At 39.8% G+C, this 18,714-nt stretch overlaps 1 protein-coding gene across 1 annotated transcript in view; it reads left to right on the top strand.

The window, feature by feature from the left end:
* Positions 1-18,714, top strand: part of STMN2 (stathmin 2) — a 41,983-nt gene that overhangs the window by 15,654 nt on the left and 7,615 nt on the right. Inside the window, exons 2-3 of the mRNA XM_006202388.4 lie at positions 2,594-2,689; positions 6,609-6,781. Of these exons, the coding sequence (XP_006202450.1) occupies positions 2,594-2,689; positions 6,609-6,781 (269 nt within the window). The remainder of the gene's footprint in view (positions 1-2,593; positions 2,690-6,608; positions 6,782-18,714) is intronic.

The raw sequence follows: 18,714 nt of genomic DNA, 5'->3' as shown, positions 1-18,714 counted from the left end.
AACTATGCTGTAAATCATTTCATAAGTGAGTTAAGATGCAACATTTGCCTTCAGAGAGCTTATAGTTTAGTAAACAAAAATTTCACATCAAAAACCAGTATTGAATGGCCCAAAACAGTATATAATCAAGATCGTGCAGTACAGCCAACTAAGGACAATAGGTTATTACAAGACACTGAATACTGCTCCTTGTGCTGTGCAGTAAATCCTGTTGCTTATCTATTTTATGTATAGTAGTTTGTATCTGTTAACCCCATACTCCTAATTTATCCCTGCCCCACCCCTTTCCCCTTTGGTAATGGTAAGTTTGTTTTCTGTGTCTGTGAGTCTGTTTCTGTTTTGTATAGATTCATTTGTATTTTCTTTTAGATCCCACATATAAGTGATAACATATATTTGTCTCTCTCTGTCTGACTTACTTCACTTAATATGATAATCTCCAGGTCCATCCATGTTGCTGCAAATAGCGATATTTCATTCTTTTTCATGGCTGAGTAATATTCCATTGTGTATATACACCTCATCTTTTTAAACCAATCATCAGTTGATGGGCACTTCCATGTCTTGGCTATTGTAAATAGTGCTGCTATGAACACTGAGGTGAATACATCTTTATGAAATTAGAGTTTTCATCTCTTCTGAGTGTATGCCCAAAAGTGGGATTTCCTGGATTAGATGGTATCTCTAATTTTAGTTTTTTAAGGAATTTCCATACTGTCTTCCATAGTGGCTGCACCAGTTTACAGTCCCAACAACAGTGTAGGAGAGGTCTCTTTTCCATGAGATCGAAAACCTTTTATGTTGCTTTTGGATTGTCCCTACCTAAAAATGTTGATGTCTTTAATGTGTGCTTCTAATGTGTCCTTAATTTTGCAAAATGTGCTGAATGCCATATGGCATTCTCTTACCAAAAATGGTTCAAGCCTACAAAGCTTGCTGTTTAGGTTTTAATCAGTTCATAGAATTAAATGCATTGAACCACAAAATGCTTTCATGTGACAGATACTGTGATTCATGCTGAGCATCCATGTGAAGATCTGCTTGGACCTTTTTAAGCGACATAATTTTATTAACTAAATAGACACTTAAGACAAAGAAATATGGTTTCAGCCCTCTAAAATGCCAAACGCATCCAATAAAATCTCTCGGAATGGGTGCTGGCAGGACTGTGCTGGCACAAGGCAAATTGTGTTGCTTACGTTAAGTTTCCTTAAGCTAAACAGGGAAGGAGATTCTTCTAGAGAGACGCTCTGGATGTGTTAGTTTGAACCATATGCAATCTGACAATATGTGATCTTTGCATGTGGTTCAACTGTGTGCAAGCATGTCCAGCCCTCATGACACATTGACCCTCATCCTAAAGGTAGAGCCAGAAGAAGTTCTCTTAAGACAGAATGATTTAGTACATTTTATCCAGAGGCCACAGCTTAGTCACTGGCCATAATTGACTTTGGCCTCTGTGGGCCAGTTTCTTTCACAAATGGGAAGACAGTTGACTGAATGATGTCTTAGAACCTTCCCAACCTGACTTTTTGTAGTTCTTAAGCATCCAGGTGTTGAATCCGCCCCCTACTGGCCAACTGAAGACGCCCCTGGCAACAATGCCCCAACAACCTAGGGATGCCAGTCTTCCCTATGTACTCCTCTCCCCTGGTCACATAATGATCAGAAGACCCTGTCAAGAGGCACCTGCTCCCCGTGAGATCTGATGTGTTAGGACAGCACCATCTGTTTGTACTTTCTCACAAGTTAGTGCACAGTATCTCTATTATTTTTCTTCCATTTTCCTTAATTTATTAATCTCACTAATTAAATAATCAACAAAGGTGAGAGGACCCCACCTCCTTATCCCCATCTGGTGATGTCCAACCGGGATAACGGGCCGTCCAAGGTGGCCTGGGCAGGAGGCCTCTTGAAGGAGAAAGGGGGAAATGGAGTGGGGGTTGGGAGGCGGGGGCGAGCGAGGGAGGGAGGAGATCATCGTCTGAACTCCTGCAGGCGCTTGGCATCCAAACTGTGTGCGCAGAGAGGAAGGGAGATCTCTACCAGATCTCAGCTCCAGGTTTCTGGCTTGTGTGGGAAGAGGGAGGTATCAGGAAGTGTGCAATGTTGGTCCCTGGGGGATGCACCTGCTTGCTAATTGTCTCCATGAGCGCTCCGCATCTTCCCAAATGAGTCTGTGGCAATTCAGGCTCAAACAAAGGACACATCCTGAATCTGACTTATTTACAACAGCCCTGCATGCACGCAGACTGGAATGGACTATCTCGGTGCCCATTTTGTCTGTTCCTGCTTCCTCCGTACCTTTCCTGCTTCTCCCTCCTGCCCTGCTGGATCTCAGTTGCCTCTACCTTCCTTTCCTCCTCTAGCTCCCTTTCTCTCACCTGCAGTAACGTGTTTTATGTTCTGTGTAATAAGGAATATGCGCCTTGGGGTTCTGTTTCCATCTTTTGTTTGCTGACATTTTTTGAAAGAGAGCAATTCCCTGGCATTTCTCATTCTCCAGGAGAATGCACACATTATTCGGATTAAAAGAAGAGCTCAGAGGAAACCCAGAAAACGAACGATGCTAATCTTGGGCCTTGTCTTTCAGCCTACAAGGAAAAAATGAAGGAGCTGTCCATGCTGTCACTGATCTGCTCTTGCTTCTACCCGGAACCTCGCAACATGAACATCTACACTTACGATGGTGAGTTGCCTACAGCAGAAACGCCCCTGCTGGATGCATTTGTTTCCCTCTGACAGCTCCTGGTAGAATGAGATCAAGATTTGGTAGATCTTACTGTTGACTTGCCAGGTCTAGCTGCTAGGACTTACTGATTGCCTGTTGCTCAAAGCAGTATGAGCTTGATGCTAATAACAGCACCATTGATGTGTCTTAAGAAATAAAGCGAGTTGCTATCAGGTGCTACATCTAGCATTTCAACATCCAAAATACATCAGAGGCTTTTCCTTACAAATAACATAATACACTAGGCTGTAATTAGAGCAGATCACAGTTTACAAGAAAATGCTGTATACTTTGAAAACTCAGGAGAGAAAATCAGCCACCAGCAGTTTTTGCTTTAGTATAATGGTCTTTCTAAAGTCCCCATATTTTGTGTATATGTCAACAACCTAACAAGTTCCAATAATAAAACTGACTTATAACCGAAGCCCCAGATAAAGTGGATTCTTTTTTAAATCCTGAAGAGTTGTCAAGGCTGTGAAGTTTATTTTGCAGCAAAACCCTTTGGGTTTGATTTAGCTAGATTCATTCTACTTAGTTTGATTTCCTTCCTGGCTCTGCTGCTATCCACATGACCCTGGGCAAGTAACTGAGATTCTTTGAGCTCCATTTAAGTCTAGTGTCTTCCTCCCAGTGTTGCTGTGGGGTTTCAGTGGCTTAATGCAGGTTTTTGGGGCTTAAATGGTTTCATGTTTAGCCCAGAGCCTGGCCTCTTGTAAGCACTCAAAATGCTAGCTGTCACTAGCAATAATAACATCTTCACTTAACTCAGTCCATTTAATCAAAACGTTTGGTGCAGTTCTATGTGCTGCAGTTCTATGTGCCTTAGACCAAAGCTGAGGCATGTTTGGCTACCTGTTTGGCTCACGATGATTTTTCTTTCCCATACATATAAAGAAATACATTAAAGATAAAGTGAAGGAGTCCATGGCAATTAACCCCTTTTGTGCCTTTAAAATATTCCCAGACTCAATGGCATTTTTCTTCCAAAATTATTCTATCATGGCACAAGCATCATAAATATGAACTGATTATTTCACAAGGAAATGTCTTTCATGCCTAAAGGTTTCAGTTTCCAGCCAAAAGTCTCATTAGAATACAGGCCCAATGCCTACTTTGTGTAAGTTCATTCAGTCAGCAAATACAATAGGCTGATCCCGAATCTGCTGGGAGTTGCTGTGACCAGTAACCAGCTCTCTTTCTCCTGAGACTCTAATATCTCATTATGTGTTGTCACTGAGGCTCTGAGGATGAAGACGGCTCTGGCCTCTTCCAGGCACTTGCGGCCCAACATATGTATAACCAGTAGGTGGAACCCAGTGTGGTTACGTGCTGAGACAGACGTTATACATGTTTACTGGGAAGACCCAGAAGACAGTGATGGTTTCTGCCCACTTAGGGATTGAAGAGGCGAAAACAAAAATCTGAAGTTATATGTTTACATATAAGCTGAGTCTTAGAAGTTAACTAGATAATTCAACATTGCTTGTGCACCGCTTCCAAAAAGAATTGGTAGACAACTTCAAATTCCCAAAGTCTTTAACTTTGCCTTGTGTTTCTATATTAGCTAATAATCTGAAGTATTTATTGCAGACAAGTGTTATAACAAGAATTAATAATAATAACTATTATTATTATTGTCTACATTTATAAACACTAAGTGCTTGGCTTGTGCTTTATATTTAGTAACCTTTATACCTTTCCTTTTGAATCTCTTTACAATTTAATTTCTTAACAGCTGTATTGAGGGAAACTGACATACAAAACACTGCACATATTTCACATATATAATTTGATTAATTTGGACAAGTATCCTTTATCTGTTAATCTTCACAACAGTCTCATGAGAAAGGTGCCTTTTTATCTCCAAAGTTTAGGTGAGGAAATGAAAGCTTAAAGAAGTGAATTACCTCCCCCAGGATCACACAGCTAGGAAGAGGCACTATGTGGATGCAGATCCGGGCAGTTCTGATCCCAGAGTCTCTAACTCAGTCCCTTTAGAAATTTCACCACCTTATCAAATCAGTTGTTTTGATTTGCCCATGTTCTCTTGAAATCCTTTTCCATCCATTTATAATTTTTATAGAATTGTATTTAAGATACAAGTATAAACTTGGATGCCTTCAGGAAATTTTTTAACATTTTTACATTTGTGAAAAAAAAATGTCTCTTTTAAGAAACTTATTGAATTGATTTTGTCTATCTGATCTGTTGGCATTCAAGGATCTAAATAAGGCCAGTTGTTGTTCACCTGGGGTTTTATCTGACCACAGTCTTAAAATGAACTAACCAGGCTGCTAAAAGAACATTAATGGAAGCTAATATTTGCATCAAGAGAAGTAATATTTCAAGGTGGGGGGAATAGGTCAGTGGTAGAGTGTGTGCTTGGTGTGCACAAGGTCTTGGGTTCAATCCCCAGTACCTCTATTAAAGGGGGAAAAAAAGAAAACAGAAGTGATATTTCTTCTCTGCTCTGCTCTAGTCAGAACTCACCTGGAGACTTGGCCAGCCTGGTTGCCACAATTTTCATGGGACATGAATAAATCAGCGAGCACTATGAGGTTGGGGAGTGGTGCAGTGGTAAAGATCTCCAAGCAGCGCCACCTGAGGGCACTGTGGATGTTTTAGCCTTAGGGAAAGATTTGAAATGGAAAAATCATAACTGTTTTCAAAGACTTGAAAGATGGCTGTGCACAACAGAGACTGGCCTGACCCTGGATTGGTTCAGAGGACAAGACAAGGACCAGGGGGCTGAAATGAGAGAAGTGCAATCTGGGGCTCAAAATAAAAAATACTCATCTAAAAACGAGAGCTGTCCAATGAGCTTTTAAGCATCGTTACATTTTATGAAGCTATAAGTTGTGTAATTACACGAATGTCCCAGTAGATGCAACCTCTCACTCTAATTTATATTATCGATCATATTCTTTAACATTACAAATCATATGATGCATTTATTTTTTAGTTTTTTTCATTTCTTTATTATGCAAATTATGCAGTTATTGATTTTAAATGGCTTTTACATGTACTACAGAATGGATAAATTAGATAAGCAGGTGTCGCCCCCTCCCTCCTCCACCACAGTGCCTCTTCCCCGGCTCCTGTCTACAGCTGAGTGATGCTGAAAGAGGACCTTCTAAGTAGCAACCAAACAGGAGCAAAGATATTACAGTGGGATCCTGTCTTATTGTCCTCATTAGACTATAAGCACCTTGAAGACAGGGAGACCCATCACCGTGTCCTCCCCAGGGTGGGCACTGTCCTGCTTGAAGACTCAGACCAACAAACACACTGGAGGGCAAAATAGGGACTGGCAGGAGGCTTTGCACATCAGCCTTGACTGGGCCAAATATTTCCAACCATTCAGGAGTTACGTCGGTTCTAACACAGCAACTTGACTTCCGGCCACAGGATTATATAAGAGAACTGGAGGAACCTCATTGTTTTCCTCGTTATTTAGTCTGAAAATGCCTCCAGCCATGGTCATTCTCCCCCAAAAATAAATTAAATAAATAAATATAAATCTGTGCTACTTGATTTTCCTCTGAGACTCATACTTATTCAAAACGATAGTAAAGTTCAGTTTAAAATCAATCCAGGCTCTTTTTTCCTGAGTGTATCCATCATTATTCAACCGCCAATAGACATTGTTGAATTTCCCAACTCTGTAAATATGTATTCATTTAAAATATAGCCATAATTGTACTAAAGAAAGAAGTCTATGTGTTCAGAAAAACATAGAGTAAATGATCACATGGAGCTTTTTGTTTTTTATTTGTCAGAATAACAAGGCTACTTTTAATTGCCAGAATTCAAATTATTTGAGTAAACCCACACTTGTTCTCGGTCTGCTTAACATTCTCAAATGTTCATCTCTCAGATATGGAAGTGAAGCAAATCAACAAACGTGCCTCCGGCCAGGCTTTTGAGCTGATCTTAAAGCCACCATCTCCCATCTCAGAAGCCCCACGGACTTTAGCTTCTCCCAAGAAGAAAGATCTGTCCCTGGAGGAGATCCAGAAAAAACTGGAGGCTGCAGAGGAAAGAAGAAAGGTAACTTTTCCCATGGGTTTTTAAATACTGCTTTCCGCTCGCTCCCTTTCCCCACCCCACCTAGCCCCTCGCCAGCACACGCTCACACACACACACACACACACTTTTGGCACAAGTTCCAAGGGACAGTGTTGCCTGAACCTGCACCATTCCAACACACGTAGGTCTTCTAGACACAGAGCCAGGCTAGTTAAAGTAAAAACTGCTGTTTTGAGGCTACCAGAAATCTCAGACACCAAAAGAAATTCAATGCCCTAGTGCCCTTTTCGCATCTTGGATCCTTTTTGATAGATGCCTCCCTGCCTTGACCCATCCTCGATGCCAAGAAAGCTCAGCCTTAGGTAGCTTCACTCCAGGGGTTGGGATGGGAAGTGGCGCCTAAGTGGTGATTCCTCCCTCCCTGTCTGCTTCTTGCTCCCAGTGTAGTGCATGGCTTTCTTTGGTACTAGAAATCACCAGATTCTCCCTCTGAGCTATTTCCCAGCCAGAAATGCTGTTCCCTCCAGGATAAGGGCCAGAAGCTTGCCCCTGTCCTCAAGGTCTCACTCCCTGTCCTTCAAGTTGGTTCATCCAAGATCAGAACCCTCTCCAGAATCTCTGGATATCTTCCCGTAACCATTTCTAAGCCTTGATGGCATTTTTTTCTCTTTTTCCATTGGTCCTAGTTTGTATTAGAGAGCTTTTCCTTAGAGAGCTAAATCTTTAATTTTCCACAATTGGATGACTAAGAAAAGCCAAAGGTATTAAAAATGGAGGGCACTCAGAAATCTCAAGGACTTTATACATAGAGACAGAAATTAGGTGTGAATATATATGTACCAGCTATTTGATTATAGGAATCTGTCCCATTGAGATGCTCTGGATTAACAGAAATGAAATTATTTCAAATAGTTCATTCCGATGTTGTATTTTCCACTGGCTTTATCATGATGTATTTTTAGAATCATGTAGTCACTAAGAATATGCTCCATTCATGGTCTTATGATTTGAATGGAAACTCTGCATTTATAATCATTTTATTTTATTAAGATGTTTATCAAGAATCAGTCAATATATTAAACACTTCTATGTTGGGTAGTTACAAAGTAAAATGAAGATGGTCCCTCCCCTAAAGACTGAATTCTCTAACAGGGAGCACAGAACAAATCCCATAGTGTGTTTGCGTGTACGTGTGTAGATATACATACACACACACACACGTAGATTCATATTCATACATATGTGGTATCAAAACACAAAGCTCAAAGATTATAAATCCTATATTAAATTTTCTAAACCCAAAAATGCTTTTTGTTTTAAACTTCGTGGTTGGAAAATGTTTCTATATTGTGTAACATACTGATCACAATTTCAATTCTTACTCAAGTGAAGTTCTTTAAGCATTTGATAAATATTTCTACATATGTATTTATTGTATTTGATGAATTACTGTTGCTATAGATACTTTCAAACGGAGGAAATTAAGTTACTAATTCTAATACTAATACTAATGTCAGTTCCCATACATACACAGGAAATTGCTGTAAAAACGTGTGTCAGCTTCAGTTGGTGTTAGTTATAGCTCTCTTCTCATAGTAAACCTCACTGAACCTATTCAGAATTAGAGCCCTTTAAGACTGTGCTGCCGACAGATACAAACAACTAACTACAATAGTAAAGAGCATGTTGCACTCAAGGCAATTTAAGTTCTCACCAAAACACTGGCATCTTACAGGTCACAGGTATAGGAATAGGTCATAGGTTGACAAATAGAGATGCTATGACTTAATTAGAATACAAAGTCAGTAACTGAGCTGAAACTGAAACTTAAGAGGTGAAAATTCAACACCACGGTTCAGGATGTTGCTGATTCAAAGGAAATTATTAAAAGAAAACGAAGAACATACAGATGATCAGAATTAAATGGGCTTTCTCGTTATATTCCCTGAGTTAACTAATTACTGACTTTGGTAAAAATTCATGCACCCTGACAATAAATTATCAACAATTACACAGTTAAACAATTGAATTGACCTAGAAATTGGCCACGTGGCTAAAAGACATTTACAAATGCAATCATCTAGCATTGCGGCACCCAGGAAAAATGTTTTTTGGGAACCCTTTAAAATCAGTATTCCTTCACATTTCTGCTCTTATTAAAATTTTCAAGGCAAAAATCATTATATGGATTATGTCCTGGTGGTAGGGTTTTAATTAGAAGAAAATATAACTAATTAACAGAAAGTGCCAACTTAAGAAATCATTAATTGATTTTTTTCTAATGAGTTCTGCTCACTTAATTAGCACTCATTGGAAAAACTGTTAACTCTGTTTAAAGAGCCTTCAGCAAATGTGTATATTTCAATAACCACCTAAGTAAGGACATGCATATAACCAAAACCCAACTCAACTAGCTAAAGCAGAAAGAGGGTATGTAACTGAAAAGTCTTGGAGTGGTTGCAGCTTCAAAAGCAACTTGATCCAGGAGACTGGTATTGTCAGAAAACTTTCTTTTAGATCTTTCTTTTCTTTCCACATCTAACTGGTTTCAGTACCAGGGAATTTTATTTTCAAGCAGTCAGTCCGAAATTATTTTTCTCACCAGTTAGCAATTCCAGCAGAAAAAGAGCTTCTTTTTCCTCAGAGTTTTAACAGAAGTCCTGAAATTGAGACCCAGTGACCTATCCTGGGTCACATGCCCAACCCTGGGCCATTGTGGCCAAGGGAATGCAGTACTTTGATTGGCTAGCATGGATCACATGACCACCACTAACCTGCAGAGGCGTTGAGGTGAGATCCCTGGGGAGGGACGTGTGGAGGAATAGAGTCCCCAAAGAAAACTGAGGTGTCCTTACCAGAAGACGGGGAACGTTAAAGATACCTACAATTTTTATCTGTAAATGTTTACTGTTACTATAACAATTAGAATAATTATTTAGCTCATACATTATTCGATTTGTAATTCTCTTTTTTCAACCTGTCAATATCCCGCATGGTTATTTTCATACAAATAGAAAGAAAACAAGCAATCAATGCAACTTTATAGAATAGCACTAATAGAAATATAATGTGAGCCACATACGTATTTGTAATTTTTCAGCAGTCTTATTTAATATAATAAACAGAAACATGAAAATAGCCATATGTGGCTAGTGGCTACTGAGCTGGACAGCAAAGATACAGATAATTAAACCAGAAAACTTCTAGTCATCAATGGGGGGTGATTCTGTCAAACTTTTTCCAATTGGTACCAGATAATTATTCAGATTCAACTTTGTTTTCTTACGTAGTTTCTAAGAAATTACATTGACATAGAAACTCAGAAAGTTAGAAAGAAACTTCCATGCTATGATTTCAATCTTTACATCATCAGAACCAACCTGAGTGACGTTTAAGACCTACTGTAAGTAGTAGGATCTAAATCCCACACATCCTCCTTGGCTACCTATGGGAGCCCAGGGTCTCAGTTTACAGTCAGCCCCTCACTGTGGGGAGGGGGCTTCTCCAAGCCCAGCCTATATCTGTTATTCTCTCTCATGGTACTCAGGTTGATCTTTCCTCTGTAGTAATTAGCCCAATTGGCAAAGATATATTTATTTGCATATTTATTTACCCCTGTATACCCCATTAGAGTATGAACTCCATGAAAGTAAAGAGTGTGTCTTTTGTTTAATAGCGCCTGGCAATAGTTAGAACTAAAAATATTTTAAAATAAGTAAATCAATGATGACTTGCAGGGCCAAATGTTAAAAGAGCAATATGTAACTTGGTTTGACTTTTTATTTCGTCCTCCTATCCTAAAACAAAATTTTAGTCAGTAAGTTTCCAAATGACATCTTCTGAAATTGGGCTAAATAAAGTCTACAGTCCAAAGAATTCTTAGCCTGGGGAAAAGCACTCAATTGACAGATACTTATTGAGCACCTACTATTTGACAGGCACTGTTCTAGCCACTAGTGATATTTCATCAACTCTATATTACAGTTGGGGAGAAATAGCTAATAAATAAATAGATAACATGTCATATGGTACTAAATAAAGCAGGACAAAGAATTGTCAGTACTGGGATGAAAGGTCCTATTCGTATGGGGTGGTCAGAAAAGGCCTCTTGAATATGAGAACATTTGAAAGAAGACATAAAGATAGTGAGGGAAAACAAACAAACAAAAAAGGCAGAAAGGTAAGGAGTGAGTGTTGCAGCTCTTCCCTGGGGGGTAGAATTTGAAGTAAAGAGAAGAGCAAGTGCAAAGGCCCTGAGATAGGAGTATGCTAGGATTGTTTGAGAAATAACACAGAGGGCAGTATGACTGAAGCAGAAGGAGCAAGGAGAGACTGGTAGGAATCGAGGTCAGAAAGTAGCATGATTAAGGACTTGACTTTGACTTCCACTGAAAAAGGAAGTCATTTCACTACTTGTGAATCACAGCATCTTTTCAGAGAAGTATCTTCTTTAAAAAGCTGGGTGAATAGAAAAATAAATAGTGTTAATCAAATAGAGAAGACACGAATGTGTTCTAGATGTAGAACTCAAAGGATACTCAAAGGTGAGAATACAGAAAGTGTGGTTTCAAAGCAGGGGGTAGACCAGTAGTTTGAGCCAGTGGGTTTGGGTAGGAAGTTGCAGAGTAGCGAGGTGAGCTTGTGGAGGGCCTCGAATGCCAGACTAGGTGGCAATGCAAACTCCATTTTATCTAAGAAATAAGGAGTCACTAAAGGCTTTCAAAAATACACAGATGTCCAACCCAGACCAGCGACCAGCAACATTCTTATTGCCATGGTTTCACACCCTTTCCTATAAGATACAAGTTTTTCAAGATTCTGCCTATCAAACATGCTACATCTAAATAAGTACTAATAAATTCCTTTTGTCTTGGTTATAATCAAAACAATCCATAACTGCCAGTTAATATTTTTGATTATCATAAAATAAGCATTTTCTCACTAAATGGACATAATTCTAACTCAGAGTAAATGTAAAGAGAGACATGACACAGAGGCGAAATATGATTTCTGATTGGGCTTTTAAAACAAAAAGGCGATGAATCCCCCCTCCCCCTCCCCCTCCCCCTCCATCAGTACGTTTGAAAGGCCTGCTTCCGGGAGTTTAGGACCACATCTGGCAACAGTGATCTAGGCTGTGTTGCTAGAGCTTTCTGGATTTATAGCTGGAGGGCTGCCACTGAGGCATCTCCACGTGGGCTCGAGTGCACTTCGTGTTGAATGTTTTGGCAGTTTCCCCAGTTCCTCACTCCACCTGTTGAAACTAGTGCAGCTCTGGCCTTCTGGTCAGTCCATTAAACGCTCCTTCCTCAGGGTCCTTTGAACCAGAATTAATGCTCCATTGATTAGTCAGTAGAAGGGGTTTTTAGTAGAAAAGGAATAAGCCATTTTCCGATTTTTTCTTCCTTCTTTGATTATCTCTGAGAATCAGTATTCATCTCTATAAGATCACATTCCCTCATGAGGTCAGCTTGAAGCTCATTATCTGAAATTAAAGTTTCCATACTGCAGCTCGCCCACGAGGATGAAATGACATGAACACCTTAGTCATCCATCTGTCCATCTATCCATCCATCCATCCATTTATTTATTCAACAAACATTAATTTAGTGAGAGGCAGCAGAACTAAATTAACCATACATCCCAGTTGGCCCAGGGCAACTCCAGCTTTTCCTGCTGTTTTGAAATCATTATTATCTCAATCTCATAAGCATCCCAGATTGGACAAGAAATTACATGGTTATCATCAGCCAAGCACAGTGCTTAAGAGCTTCTTTAAAAGCATAGTGATTAAGAACACGTGGGAAAGAGAATGCCTGTGATCAAAGTCCGGTTCCACCATTTAATAGTTGTGTGACCTTGGGCCAGTCACTAATCTCTCTATGTCTTATTCTATGCATCTGTAAAATGAGCCCAACAATAGATCCTACACCCTGGAGTTATTGCTAGAATTAAAAGAGTCACTCCACATGCAGACGTCTCACAAGCACTCTGAAAACGTCAGCTATTATTGTGTCAAAACACATCCAGTTCCCAGCTTCACGGAAATAATGATCTAGCAAACACGGGATTTTATAGTTTCCCATTAACACAGACACTGAAATGTTACCGTATATTTCATAAATATTTTTAAATATTCTAAAGTATTACCTATAAAATTACAAAGAAGGACAGTTTAATGATTAACAGATATATAGTGTTCAGCCCAACTAAACATGGCTTGAAAAAAATTAATATTATTAAAAACTGATGAAAACTTAAGGAATTGGATGACATTGATAAAATCTCACCCTCAAATAGATTAAATTAAAAAGAATGTTACTCAGACCGCTCCAGTAAGCTATAACTGGCCTACTGGCGATACTGGCACTCCAAACTCCGAAGGAAAGTTGTGTTGCTTTTGCTTGTTTTTAATAATACGGCCTCAAAGTGGATCATTAGTCACCAAACTTGCTAGACTTATTTTATCCGTTTGTTGGCCTCTCACATTGTAGATGGTAATTAAAGTCGAATCCAGGGAAAGAGGGGGTGGCTTGTATTGCAATGGATTATGAACTAAAGTCCTAGCTTATTCACAATTCAACATTCAGGGAGCGTTCTCCTCCTTGGAGAACGTGACACGTCATCCACAGTTCAACACAGGTGAATCACCCCTGTGATTCTTTTCCTAGGAGTTAACCACAGTGAATGCATTACAGACTCTTGAAGAAGAGCTCATTCTAAAAGTCTTTGGATTTTAGTCATTTAAAATGTCTTATTATGTTTCTGACTCTTCAACACAAAGTGAATATTGAGCCCTTTTGTTTCACACAAGTAAATTTTAATTTTAATTAAATTAATTTTAATAATAACATTAATAATTTTACACAATTATATTTAATTTAATAATAAATTAATCTAAATAAATAAATTTAACAAGCCTTTATTTGTGACTTTAGCTGGGTTCCTAATGTTTTTTTTTTTTCATTGTTAACAGTAAATCCAAAAATTAGAGACACACCATCTAACCTACCACCATAAAAGCACTTCTGTAACAGGAAATCTAGCATCTGATAAACGGTTCTGGAAGGCAAGTAATATATCAAAATGATAAAAGGGACAAGAAAATAAAGAGGTAGAAATGTCTTTACTTCAGAACACGTAGAAATAGAAAGTAGCACTATTTAAAATACCGTCTTAAATCTCCAATGTGTACACAGAGTGAAGTGAGCTTTATATACCGCTTAACTCAAATTTATCTTCCATTTTATTTATACAGTAATTAAACTCTTACACTCAGTAATATAAGAAATGGTAATGAACCTCTTTGGAAAATGACCCAGTTAAAGTGCTCCTCAACGTACAATAACTCTTCTCACCATCTCATTATTTTTCCCTTCACACATCTCTCATGTAATTACTGCAGTGATAACTGAGTTCAGTGTGAGGAAGTTTATGCCTTGAATAGGTGTTCACCACTAATACGGCTCTGCTGTCATGATAGCAAGATGGAGACGGTCCCTTCGTCTCCCAGAATGTCACGTTGGATGTCTTGGTTCTATAAATACTTTGCCTTGACATTTGCATTACACCAGCTGATCATTATCATGCCCTTATTTTCTATTTCAATATTTCAGTGACCTTCAATATTAAGTATGCACTATTCAGAAATGTTCCTCCAGGGTCAGATCCTTTCCCCTTCAACAATTTATCTTTAACAATCTTTGGCTAATCCCACCTCTCCAGCCTCCGTATCAGTCAGTGCTATCAAGATTCTTTTTGGCTAATCTTCCCAAGCAAGGAACAAAGTAAAAATACCTATTTGACCATGTAGCAAAAACTTTACTTCTGCTGGTCTGAAGGAAAATGCTTCCACTTTTGTATATTACACATTTTCACTCCACACCCACTTACTCCACGTCATGTTTGAGAGCAGTTCTCGGGGCCAGATGCTTATTTGCTCATGCATAGAAATATTAGAATCAGAACCAGTGATGCTATGACTGGGAGACGAAGCTTCATTCATGGGAGAATCAATTTCTCCCCAGGAATAAAGGTACAGAGGTTAGAGACAGTGGCATCTGGATGCTAGGCTGTGTCGGAAGGAAGAAGAATTAGGATTTTCTGCAGCAATGGAGTTCCAGAGACTTTAGGGACTTTGGCAAACGCCCTCATGGCTATTAGCTCCACAGAAGAATTTAAGATTGGAGACCTTGTGAGGGAGAATCAGAATAGGGAGGCAGGGGTGAGGGAATAGCTCAAAGTGGTAGAGCATGTGCTTCGCATGCCTGAGGTCCTGGGTTCAATTCCCAGAACCTGCTCTAAAAATAAGGGAATAAGCAAACCCAATTATCCCACCAAGAATAATTTTTTTAAAAAGTAAATAAATAAATAAACCCAATTACCCACGCTGCCCCCCCCCAAAATAGGGAGGCAGACATACTTTCTTGGTGAGGAATTCTTTCCATAATTAAGTTCTCACCCTGTATTTTTTTCCCATGGGCTTGAGCTTTGAATACTTGAAACATATATAATATTATTATATTATGTAATAATTAAATATATATTAATTATTATGTTTTATTATTACATAACGCACTGGCTGTGGCAACAGTGGCTGTAACATTCCCTTCCGGTGTGAAGGAAAGATTCCACGGAAGTGAGCGGCCCTGAAGGGCAGCCTGGCCCCATCTGGCAGGTCTTTGTCATTTAGCGGGGGCCTCACGTGAAAACGCTCTGCCTTCTGTTTCTGTGTCACCCCGCTAATTGTGCTAAAGAAAGGCAGTTGACACCTAGGCTGGGTAATCTCATTTAGCCCCAACGGCTACGAAAGTACTAACTCCATTAATCGAGGCCTTTCAAACTGGGCCAGACGCCACATCCACTCAATGCAGAAGGCCTCACTCTGTTACCAATCCCGGCCCTGCGGGAGCGTTTGTTCACACAGACCAAACGTGTCCCATCAAGTCAAGAGATTTGAAAAGGAGTGTGTTGCTCTAATACCCTTTTAATGCCAAGGCCTTCGCTGCTCAATCCTGTGTCCCTGCTGTCTCCTGACTGTCTTTGGCTCTTTAACGAAAGAAAATGAAGAATGCAAATATAAACATTAAGTTACAACACAATTTAACAAAGTGCCAAAATTAATTTCAGCATCTGAAAATTTAAAATGACGTAGTTGATAACTCTCGGTGGTAACTCCCTATGTGAGAAATGACCACAAAAAGAAAAAAAATTCCAGGTAGCTCCTACCCAGGGCATCGTGGGCTGCACTGATCTATGGGAGGAGAAGGAGAGGCCAGGACTTGCTAACACACTGAGCAGAAAGTTCACATACGGCTGCCTCCAGCAGCTTTGGCTGATGGACGGTGTTGTACGGAGGAACGCCATCAGAAAGCACTGCTACAGCGGAGTTGGAAAAGTGAAATTTAGTTTTGCTTTATTTTAATCGTTTTGCTTTGGGTCTGCTTAAGATCCTCCAGCTTCTCTCCTGCTGGCTGGTCTGGCTGTGGAGAGCTCTAAGCTAAAAATTTGTCTCCAGTGATGTAGGTCAGCGTGGTGGCTGAAAGCAAGTAACAATATGCAAATTACTGCTGCTTGTGCTGTGTGAGGGAAAGAAAGTAACTGCTTTTTTAAAAAAAATTTGGTGTTTGCTAAAAAAAAAAAAAAAAAGCTGGTTTTCTGCAGCTGGCCCCATGGTTTTCTAGACATTGCAGGAGAAACCGAGGGCCCTCCTCTTAACCCTTAATTCTTGGATACATCGCACCCTTTTTGCTTTTTGGTGATAACCCGGACTTCTCTCCCTCTAGAACGTTTTCTGGGCTGGAAGTTACATAGATTGAATTGAATTTGCTGAAATGAAAGATTGAAGTCGTTGCCTCTTCTTTGTGGTGCTCACTTACCTGCGAAAACTCCTGTCAATACAGCCTCATTCCATAGACGTGTGCTGGCCCAGAGGGGGTTAGAGAAGGGCTGTCATCAACCATGAGGACCCCTGAACCCACTGCCTGTCAATATGCAAAGGAATGGGAACATATATCCTGCACTCATGAGATTGATAACCAAGAGTCTATATTTGAGTTTAGTTGTACCAGGAGGTCCAGTTTCCATCATCTCCTCATCACAAATGTTTTGAGTTTTACTTTCAATAATAATGGCTGCTGTTGGCTCAGTACGAACTTACTCCATGTTAGACACTGTGCTGAGTACCTGGCCAACATTGTTTCATTTGAGGCTGACTAACAATCCTATGAGATAGATACTATCTTTTTCCATCTGCCAAAAAGATAATTTCATGAGGACTTTTCTCAGAGAAACTTTACACACACACACACACACACACACACACACACACACACACCCTTTAGGCAGTCTCTGCTTCCCTGTCACAGTTCAGTAGTCCTGGTGGCAGTAGAAATGCAGAATCAATGTAGAATGCTTTACCAATAGCCCCACCTAGAGGCAGGAGGCTGAACAAGCTAGAAAATATTTTTCCATGTTTCTTCCCAAAAGGCTCCACTTGAGTTTGAACTGACTTTGTGTTAATGTTTTGTTGTTTTTTTTTTTAATCATCTTTCATATTCTTTTTTTGCAAGCTGTCACAAAGCAGGAATGAAAGGGGTCTACTGAAGATGTCAGTGAAACCATTAGGGGGTTAAAACAAGAAGTGGGGCTGGTTCCCAGAATGACCTGCTTAATCTCCAATGAATCACTAGACATATTCCTGATAAACTTCAGAATAAACATGTCAACAGAGACTCTTAAGGCTGCCTGATTTTACCATTCCTGTAGGACTTTATCTGAAGAGAATTTTCTTCCCATCAGACTTCATATTGTTTATACATCAAGATCTCTCCAATCAGGCACCACGACCACCACCATCAACTAAAATGTTTTCCTATTAATGCTTTTAATGAAAATCAATGCTTAGCCTGTGGAATGCTTTTTTAATCTACCATTGTTTAGATATTTACATTTACAACTACTCCCGTGAAGGCTGACGTCAGAGACCAGCTGATCCCAGGGAATTACCCAGGAAAGATGGGTGTGTAATAATTTAGCCTTAAATCTGGATAGTTCAGTATTGGGTAAGACTTCTCTTGGCTGCATAACTGTGAAGGAGAAAATGAATGTGGAATGATGTTAACACCTCCAGGGTCAGTAACACAGTTAGGACTTAAACACAGGCCTGACACCAAAGCCCATGCCGCTATATTTTTTCAAAACATAGACTATGAACTGCCTGCATTACAATTACTAGGGATGCTTATCAAAAATAGAGATTTCGGGGTCTCACCAAAGAACCACAGAATCTCTGGAGGTGGATATTGGCCTTAGTATATATTTATCGAGTGCCCAATGATTGTTAATGCACATTGTACAGGACCAGACAGCCTCCCAGTGCTGCAGGAGAATTACAGTGCACAAAACATGGGGGGAGTGCAGGAGTGGGGTGCTCAGGACTCTGATGTTTCTGCTGTAATCACTGAGCAATTACAGAGTTTCAGAGATGACCCAGGTGGCCTCGGCATATTCACGATGGGGCCAGAAAAGGACTTTCTGTTGTCTGTGGCCACATGGATGTGAAGTTTGCACTGTTCACAAGTCTCCATAGAGAATTTGGTGCATGGGGAGAGAAAAGGGTGGAGGTGGGTGTGGAATAAAATGAGAAAGTGAATTTGACGATTTGATTGGGGGAAGTCAAAAGGCTCATTGCAGGGCCCAGCCTAGGGCTGATCAAAAAACAATGAGGCCGGAAAAAGGAAGGGAACTTGCCCCAGTCCTCACCTGTTTTCCTCGGGCTTCTATGGTTGTTGCCGTCCGGTAGTTAATTACAGCATTCCCTGTTGTATAAATGCTTAGCAGCAACCTATTAAAACAAAAACAAAAACTCTTCCATGAGGGTTAAACATTTCTTCTTCTAAAACAGTCTATCCAAAATACTCACAGCTGACAATTCAGCTAACCAGTTCACTCAC

This window comes from Vicugna pacos, chromosome 29 (assembly GCF_048564905.1).
Source record: "Vicugna pacos chromosome 29, VicPac4, whole genome shotgun sequence".
In the NCBI taxonomy this organism is placed as follows: domain Eukaryota; kingdom Metazoa; phylum Chordata; class Mammalia; order Artiodactyla; family Camelidae; genus Vicugna; species Vicugna pacos.
This window is presented reverse-complemented; position numbering and strand designations above follow the sequence as displayed.